The 10,000-nt window shown below is 34.5% G+C and overlaps 1 protein-coding gene across 3 annotated transcripts in view; it reads right to left on the bottom strand.

Moving 5' to 3' along the window:
* Window positions 1–10,000, bottom strand: part of LOC106869179 (beta-arrestin-1) — a 275,729-nt gene that overhangs the window by 1,007 nt on the left and 264,722 nt on the right. For all 3 annotated transcript variants that reach the window (XM_052968277.1, XM_052968278.1, XM_052968276.1), the window contains exons 9-12: window positions 9,620–9,692; window positions 7,913–8,059; window positions 4,263–4,349; window positions 789–926 (exon numbers count right to left, since the gene is read on the bottom strand). In XM_052968277.1, the coding sequence (XP_052824237.1) occupies window positions 789–926; window positions 4,263–4,349; window positions 7,913–8,059; window positions 9,620–9,692 (445 nt within the window). The remainder of the gene's footprint in view (window positions 1–788; window positions 927–4,262; window positions 4,350–7,912; window positions 8,060–9,619; window positions 9,693–10,000) is intronic.

Genomic DNA, 10,000 nt, shown 5'->3' with positions numbered 1-10,000 from the left:
TCTTCTGTCTAAAGAATCCAAATTCTATATTATTTATAGATTACAACTTGCATCTAATTTCACTGTTATTTCTGGCAATTCATTGACACAAAAAAGTAGATTGAATAATTTTAGCATATAGCCACAGGTGTGGCAGTATGATTGAGAAGTTTGCTTCCCAGCTATACAGTCTTGAATTCTGTCTCACTGTGTGGCACCTTGGGCAAGTATCTTCTACTGTAGCCTGGGGCCAATTAAAGCCGAGCAAGTGTGCATGTGTGTGGTGTTAATTACTTCTTGTCTTGACATCATGTAGTGAGGTAGTTGTAAATGAATGTCATTGACATACAAGCAGTATCATTCATTTCCAATATTCTGTGAAAACACATCTGGCCATGAAGAAGTATTACCTTGCTTGGAAACCAGTGACTGCTGGTAACAAGAAAGGTATCTGTCTTAATAAACTCCATCTGACCCAAGCAAGCATGGAAAAATGCATGCTAAAAATGATGTGTGAGTGACCTTTTATTGAAAGTGATTGGTAATGACATAGAATAGAGAGGGAATTTATTTATAGGTGTAAAAACAATTTTAGTTTTTTTTCAATGTTAGTCTTCTATTAATTTAATTAATTATTAAAGAGGTTTTAATTTCAATGTTTGACTAATTTTCTCAACAGAAATTATATAAACTTTAGATAGTGGAACTGAAATATTGTGATATCAGTTGTGATCCATGGCCCCTCAAGAATGATGGGTGCCTACTAAAAAAAAGGTTGTACAGAAAAGTATTTGTTGTTGTAAACTTACTTTGTGTCAAGCTGGATAAGGTTAGTATCAATAGGAGCATCTGGATTTTCTTGGGCCACACTAGCTGGCCGTGAAGATGGAGGTGTATCTTGTGGTTTTGGATGTGTTAGAGTGAAAGGGAGTTCAACTGATAAGTCGCTGGATACAAAAATCAAGGAAGAAAAGTTATATAGTATAAATAATAAAAATAATATTCAGTGTGAATGTTTAACAATGCATGCATTTATTCAGTTCTTTAAAAAAAAAAAATTATTAACTTAATCTTTCTGAAAAATTTAAAATCTATTTCTCTCTCTTTCTGTATGAAAAGACGAAATATAATTACAATATGTAAAGCATTTAATTGACTTATTCCTCTCAAATTTCTGATATTGTGCCTATGTTAGAAATTATAATTATTAGCAAGATGATGAATTTGATGCAATGGCAGTAAGTAGGACTTTTGTAGCTTGGTAAATCCTTGTGCCTTTTAATTCATATCAGGCCTAAGTTTACCTTTTAACTTTTAGAGGAGGTAAAGCAGGAACATATATTTGGGATAAATTCAATCGAATTAAATCCTTTAAACAGCAAAATTCAGAATAAGCTCTCCCTGCCCCTTTTTTTTTACTAAACCAAAACTATTTGAAACAGTGACTGTAATTTTAATTGATTCATTATGTCAGAGACTAATTAATATAAATGTGGTTGTATTATAGCCATAAATTGAGTACTGATGATTAAAGTTGGTAGAATCAAGTACAACTTAGATTAATCATAAACACCTAAGGAAATTTACATAGTTCTTACTTCTGTTGCATTTCACTTGATGGTTGGTACCCAAGTGAATTGCCATTAAACTGATCTCAGTACTTGATTGGTATGAAGGTACATGGCTTAGTGGTTAGGGTATTGCAATTACAATTGTAAGATCATGGTTTCAATTCCTGAACTAGAAAGTGTGTTGTGTTCTTGAGTGAAACACTTCATTTCATGTTGTTTCAGTCCATTCAGATCTAAATGAGTTTCCAGCTATTGCTGGAATGCTGGAAACTCAACTCTGTAATAGACCTGCATCCTGTTCAGTGGAGAGTGTTGTAATCTCACTCATTTACACACCATGGAAACTGGGTCTTATGAGTCTTACAGCTCATAACAGACTGGGACTTGCTTCACCAGCTCCAGAAACATGAAATATAAAATTGACTATAGCAAGATTTGAACTTGAAACTTAAAGGACTTTAACAAAATACTGTAAATCATCTTCTCTGAGTGGTTGGCGTTAGGAAGGGCATCCAGCTGTAGAAACTCTGCCAAATCAGACTGGAGCCTGGTGTAACCATCTGGTTCACCAGTCCTCAGTCAAATCGTCCAACCCATGCTAGCAGGGAAAGTGGATGTTAAACGATGATGATGATGATGATGATGTTGTCTGATGCTCTAACAATTCTATCAATCTATTACTTTGGATCCTACCAATAATAATGATTTCATCTATTTGCCACAAGGGTGAAAGATGAGGGGGATAATACAGAGACAGACATAAAGTGTATGGGTTTACATATAATAATGAAATGATGAAAAAAAAAAGTACACATGGTATACACTGGAAAAAAGACATATGCAAAGCATACAAAGGTAAAAAAACAAAAGCTGGAGGCGGGGGAGGATGACAGAGATGTGGCCTTCCTAATACAGGAACACCTCTAGGGATAATTGAGGAACCCCACTGTCCGAGATTTCCCTGAAATCCTATGAGCAAGTGCCCTCTCCAATTACTTCTCTCTGACTCACAGGTCTACACTTAGAGAGGTACCATCCACTCTTGCCATTTTCGCAACTTTCACCCACCTTTCAATAAACTCACTTGAGGACAGTTCTTGAAAAAGTCAATGAGAGCTCTACCAAAGAGGATTGTATCAATCCTCATGCCTTTTAGCCTTGTCCACCAAACAACCTCCTTCATCACAGCCACCAAGCAAAAGAAAACTGCCTTGCCAGCCAATTGAAGGAGGGCGGCAGTGCAATCATCACTACAGACTCGGCCGACAGATGGATCCATCCCACACGTGACAGCAGCTGTTCCACATAATGCCACAAGTCAGCAATGCCCGGACACTGAATGAGGGCATGCAGAATGGTGATTTAATGCTGTCAAAAATTGTCAGGTATCTAGTATATTGAACTGTCCCAAATACACAGCTTATTTAAATTACCCAAGGTACATAGCTGGTACTTATTTCACTGGGTATAACAGAATGAAATACAAATTTAACTTTAGTGGGACATAAGCTCAAAATGCTCAGAGACAAATTGCCATAAAGCTTTTGGTTCAATTTACTGTTTCAGCAATCCAACACTTTCAGTACCTTGCCAATCATTCTCAAGAATCTGAGGCAGAGGAACAGGTGTGGTGTCAGTAATAGTTGTAGCCCTAGTATCCATCTTAAAGATATTTTTATTGTACATCAAACAGTTAAAATAGCAATCAAATATCAAAGTAATTCAAAAATTTGTACTGCTTGGAACTTTATATGAAGCCTTCATAACCATGTAGGTAACATCTCAACTGTGTACAGGATAAGTAATTTTTTTATTAGGCTTAAAGCTTTAGAAATGAAAACTGGGCAGCTTTCATGGTTTCCATGAAATATTAACAAATTTAAGGGATTCCAAATGAATATCAAAAGCAGGAGGTTGTAGTACCAATTTACCCAGTTCACTGTGTGTTTACCACCAAATCCAAACATACATACTGCTGCTTCTGCTGCTACTACTACTACTACTACTACTACTACTACTACTACTACTAAAAAATATCATTTCAAGATAAGCTGCTCCAAAGCGTTTAGAGTATATCAAGCTACACTATATGCATATAAAATAATATACCATAGAGTAAAAGTGAAGTTGCACAGATTCTGTAGATAAAGAATCCATCGGTTATTTTTTCTAGGATGTTTAAGCTACATTGAAGTGGTTTAACCACTGAAGTGTTTTAGCCATTGAAGTGGCCTTCTCCAAACACCTTTAACTCTAATACTGTACCTATGAATAAGACCTGGTACCTATTCTATAAATGCTAATGAAGTTGGGTGTATATAGAATGTAGTAACCAGTTCAAAAGCAAACATACTGTCATTCACTCACTCACACATATACACAACCACACACCCACATAAGTACACACAATTTTGAAGAAGATTTACGATCATAGTTTTTTCAGTACCTTACCCACTTTCTGTCAAATGTGCATTGTTATAGCATGAATTATTGTCTGTCAAGTCTTTCTAATTTATATAAATATCTAGATGTAGACAAAATGCAAATAGCAAAAGAGGATTAAGAATTTATATTTTTGTCAGTTAGTGGTGGTCAGAGAGTGTGTCAAATATTTTCAAAGATACAAGATAGAGTTTGGAAGGTACCTCAATATAGATTGTCCTTCACAAATATTTAGAATAGAATAAAAGATATAATATGATGATTCTTTACCTGGAGGCAAATCCTAGAATTAGTTTTACCTTCACCTTGTATGATACAACAATCCCTAAATTTTCTTTTGGATTGCTTTCTACAAGACTGTAAGAAATTGAAACAGAAAACGATTAGAACTGAAAAGGGAATGAATATGAAACAGAAGAAATAAACCTCGAGATATACATATAGGAAAAAAGAAAGAAAGAAAGAAAGAAAATGGAGATAAAATTATCAATTTTATCTCCATTTTCTTTTTTTCCTTGAATATAGATAAAATTCAGTTTATTCTTGTCCTTATCGATCATTAATACCAATACTCATAATCACATATAGGTAAGATACCAGTTAATTCATTGGATGCAATTATCTCTTAGATGGTTGTTATAACCTCTAACTTAACTCACCCCTATGTAAGTAAATACAAATATGAAATAGATAGTCTCTTAATTGTTTCAATCACTGGATTGCAGCCATGTTTGGGCACCACTTAAAAGAGTATTTAGTCAATCATATCAAACCCAGTACTTATCTTTCAGTTTGGTAACTTATCTTATTGAATTCTATTTCCTAAACCACTAAATTAAGGGATATAAACAAAGACACACACACACATGTAGTGGCATACAAATTGTGTATATTAATAAAAGACGGTAATCAGAAGTTGGAAAACATTTTTAGTGCTTTCATTCCTAACAAAATTTTTCAAAAATTCTGAATTATCGTGTATGGGGGTTTTATATGCGTGCGTGTGTGTGTTTGTGTGTGAGTGAGATGTCAGTATTTTGAAAGCCACTACATGTGTGTGTGTGTGTGTGTGTGTGTGTGTGTGTGTGTGTTTATAACCCTTAATTTAGTGGTTTAAGAATTAGGATTCAATAAAATGTCAGGAATTCAAATATTCTTAATTTTTTTTTGCTTGAGTCTATGGGGCTAGGACAAAGAATAAATGGGTTTTAGAAGTGGCCAGTTAAGATATTTGACCACCTGTTTGTTATTTTGAATCTATATGTATGTATATGTATTTCAGCGTGTGTGTGTGAACAGGTAGGTACAACAATTTTCTGGCATCCTTGTTTCCAGACCTGGGCAAGATAATCTATTTTGTTGAATCATAAGAGAAATTACACGAGTAAGGTTGTAGAAGACTGCTACGATATTATTAATAACATTTTCACACCTTTCCTTGTCTACTAAAAACATTTATAAATTTACTAATTAGCATTGGGGGAGGATATATGGAAATAAGAGGATATACTAGAATAAGAATAGGGCGGAGAAAATTCAGACAACTTTTACCTCAGTTGGCAACCAAAGGTCTCTATTTCTCTCTCTCTGAATGAAAAGAAGATTGTATGATGCATATATACAAACAGCAATGCTACATGTTAATGAGATATGGGCCCTGAATGCAGAGGACATGCGAAGGCTAGAGAAGAATGAAGCTAGTATGCTCCACTGGATGTGCAATGTCAATGTACATGCGCAACAGAACCAGAGTGTATTGAAAGGAAAGTTAGACATAAGAGGAATTAGCTGTAGTGTGCAAGAGAGAAGACTGCAGTGGTTTGGTCATGTGATGCATATGAAAACAGACAGTTGCGTACAGAAGTGCTGGATGGAACTCACGGGATAGGGAGACCCAGGAAGATATGGGATGAAGTACTGAAGGCTGATCTCAAGATACTGAGCCTTATGAAGGAGATGGCAAAGGACTGAGATATCTGGTGACTTGCTGTATTCAAGAAGACTTGTCAATCATAGCAGAATTTATACTGGTGCTGGTGTCATGTAAAAGGCACTGGTGATGTTGCCATGTAAAAGCACCCAGTACACTCTGTAAAGTGGTTGGTATTAGGAGGGGCATCCAGCTGTAGAAACCATGCCAGAACACACAATCGAGTCTGATGTGGCCCCTGCCCTACCAGCTCCTGTGAAACCATCCAACCCAAGCCAGCATGGAAAATGGATGTATGATGATGATGATGATTAATAATGTTGGAAAACATTCTTCCAGCTCTCCAATAATAATAATATGAAGGTGCAAATATTTAAAACAAAATCTCGTGTTATGTGCTAATCTCCTAATCATTAATCTCCTATGCAGCAGCCTCTTGAAACATAACTGTGAAGAGCAAAAGTTTACCATTTCTCTTTTCAAGCTGTATTGTCCACAGTGAACCCAAGTTATCTATTAGCTTGTTCTTCACAGCAAAAGGTCCTTAGGGAGTTAGCATGTGGTGTTAGAGTTAGCTTTAAATATCCACACATAGATGTTGGGAGAGTGATTGTACCTTCATGATAGTGAATAAGTAAATGTGTGTCATAAAGGATTTGTAGCATATTAATAGGCAAAGGAAATTTAAATGTTTTCACATAATTATGTCAGGATTAAAAGAGATACTGGATCATAAGTTGCAAAAAATTGCTAGTCTACATCATATGTGTATGTGGGCATGCGTATGCACGTTTGTATCCACCCCCAGCTCTTTCAGACTACCCAATCATATCATTTCACTCTCTTGTCACCCCACCACCAACCAGCGACTGTCTCCTCTTTACTACATCTGTTGTTTTCCAGTCCCCCACTTCTGTATCCTTCTATCTTCCACAGTTCTTGTTTCATTCACCTTTCAACCCTACCTATTTTGCCAGTCTGCCGCCTAACTACTCATTCTCCTTTCCATTCAATCTTACAGCTTTGTGGGCCACCTGGGCAGCTCATTGCCATCTTGTAGCTCCTACTTATTAATGTTGCTTTCTCTCTCTTCCTTTTCCTCATTTGATATGAAAAGCCATGCAGATCCCTCCACAGGAACCTGCTCTGACCCCCATCACGTCTCCTGGGCTTTGTAGTCCTGTGAACTACATGGTGCCCTCAACAGTGCTGATGACATGAAAAAAGCACCCAATCCATACTGTAAAGTGGTTGGCATTAGAAAGGGCATCCAGCAATAAAAACCATGCCAAAGCAGACATTAGAGTTCAATGCAGTCCTTGGATATCTCAGATTTGGTCAAACCATCCAATACATGGCAGCATAGAATATGGATGTTAAATGATGATGATAATGATGTACGTTTATATATGTAGAGAGAGAGGGAAGGAGAATGGCAGCCTGAAGTATAGGTGGGGGTGATGACTGCTAATAAGGGAGTATACAAGTGATGGGTAATTTGTATATATGAATACAGATTTTAACTATTTTTCAGAAATGATTTCAAAAAAGGATTTATCTAACAGAAACAAAAAATTAAACCATAGAACATTAATATTTTCAGGAAAATTTTTGGAGTTTACTAGAGAACAAGAAAGTGGTTAAGCTTTTGATGGACCAACTCTTCAATGCAATTTTGATTCTTTATTGAAGCTGCTTCATTTCTCTTATTTGTTAACATCATTGTGAAGGGTATGAACATCACATCATAACAGTCTTCTTGTATTAAATATAGTGTCTTTTTAAAAGGAATAAATTATTTTAAAGAAATTTTTGAATATATCCACATTTGTAGATATCATCGTTTAACGTCCGCTTTCCATGCTATGTAAAACATAATCAAAAAGAGAATGATCTCCCTTATATAACCTCTTATAAGAACAGTTTTAACAATCACATTTAAGAGTCAATATGAAACATAAAAGAATCACAAGAATGAACAATTACTCACATGGTAGATGAAGCAAGACATGTGTCTTCGTGTTTGAGTTTTCCATCAAGAGCCAGGCCCCTTTTGTCTCGATTGTTGTCCAGCAATGGAGTTAAGTGATATACCTTACAGAAACCTGTTTGGCTAGGTTGAATAGGAAAGCCTTCTCTATTTTGTGGTCATCAAATAAAAAAAAGAGATAAAGAAAGATAAGCAAATTGGAATAATAAATGAGGACATTGACATATTTTCAATGTAATATTCATAATTGCTTTTGTTAGGAATCATAATTTTATCTAATAAACACATAGTGAAATATTGTTTGAGATTTGTAAAGAAAAGCAAGCTGGAAATAATGAATTAAGAAACATAATAACTGTTATCATCATTTAAGCAACCTTAATGATCCATATATCCACAGAATAGTTGAGTTCTTCCACAACAGTTGGGTATTAGAAGTGTTCAACTGGATATTAGTATTTCAATTAAATTAGTAGAGATCTTTGTAATGCATGAGTTCTAAATGAATTACAACCATGACCTGGATTTGTCTCCACTGTCTGAAAATATTAATTTTTCTTGTGTCATTAATGTTTTTGGGAAAGCATGAATGTTATATCTTCTCCCTTTCCTTCCCTAAAATTCTCAGGAATACACCTGTGTGACAAAAATTTTAGAACTTACAGAATGGTGACATGTTTACAACAAATTAATTGATGTTTTAGTTTTGTGTGTCAGCTATTATCATTTTACTTGTCTTCTTAATTTCCTATATACCTAGAGTGCTATATTTAAAAGGGAAAATATCTCTATTTTATACCAACTGAAAAGATATTTTTCAAAGCAATTTATTTGATTCTATGTTAAAATGCCACCAAAGTGCCTCTATTCTAAGACACAAACTTTGTTATTTTCCCCATTAAATAAAAGAGCACAAAGAGAATAGTAAAGAAAGTTAATTGCTCAGTATAAAAACTTCAGTTTTTCTTCTCTTAAGTAATTAATTGGATTAATATGCGAATTTATTTTAAGGAAATCCATTTAGGAAAAAAAAAAGACCTACTCATTATAGAAATACTTTAAATTATCTAAAATGTACAGAAAATGATTGCATTTGAAAATTGATAATCAGATGATTATTCTACTGTCTGTGCAAGAGTTAAAAAAATTTACCAGGAAATATATTGCTATAGATAGCAAGGATTGTGAATATAATATAAAAACATCTGTTAGTATTCTTTACAGTAAAATTTCTTTTATTTTCATCAAGTGAAGAATCATTTTTAAAAAAATAACATTAATTTACAGATACTGTTTATTCAACTACTTGGTATTATGCAGTAGAAAAAAAAAAAAAGAAAAGAAAAGGAAAACAGAGAATTTGTCTCAATGGGTACTAAAACATTGATTTGTTATATTGGGATCCCAAGCATTGCTAGCTCTGCTTGGAAATTGTTGAATTCAACCAGCAATAAATCAACAGTAATTGGCAACAAGTATCAGGATCAGTTGCTTAAAAAAAAAAAAAAAAGGAAAGGAAAAAGAAAAAGTGGAGCCTGTTGCTAATCAATAATCACAGTGGAGCAATTAATCAGCAGTTACAGTGATGCCAGCTTTTAATGGATAATAATCAACAGTTACAAGTGATAACAAATATTGGTATTATATCATTCAATCAATCTAAATAAATTACTAAGGTAACAAATAGGATATAAAATATCAACGTACTCGCTTTCCAACTCTGCAACAGTGCACTTATATTGTGCAGTAGAGAAAAGACAAATATCAGCAACTTGTCGCACTGCATGTAAAAAAGAAGTAGAAAATAAGTATATATGTATACACACACACACACATACATATAAAAATAATCATGCACCTATATATATGTAATATATATATATATATATAAATATATATATATATATATATATTTGTTGTTGGCACTCCGTCGCTTATGATGTCGAGGGTTCCAGTTGATCCGATCAACGGAACAGCCTGCTCGTGAAATTAATGCACAAGTGGCTGAGCACTCCACAGACACGTGTACCCTTAACGTAGTTCTCGGGGATATTCAGCGTGACACATTGTGACAAGGTTGACCCTTTG

The sequence above is a fragment of the Octopus bimaculoides genome, chromosome 5, assembly GCF_001194135.2.
Source record: "Octopus bimaculoides isolate UCB-OBI-ISO-001 chromosome 5, ASM119413v2, whole genome shotgun sequence".
Lineage (NCBI taxonomy): Eukaryota > Metazoa > Mollusca > Cephalopoda > Octopoda > Octopodidae > Octopus > Octopus bimaculoides.
Note: the sequence above shows the minus strand (reverse complement) of the source record. Positions and strands in the feature narration are given on the sequence as shown.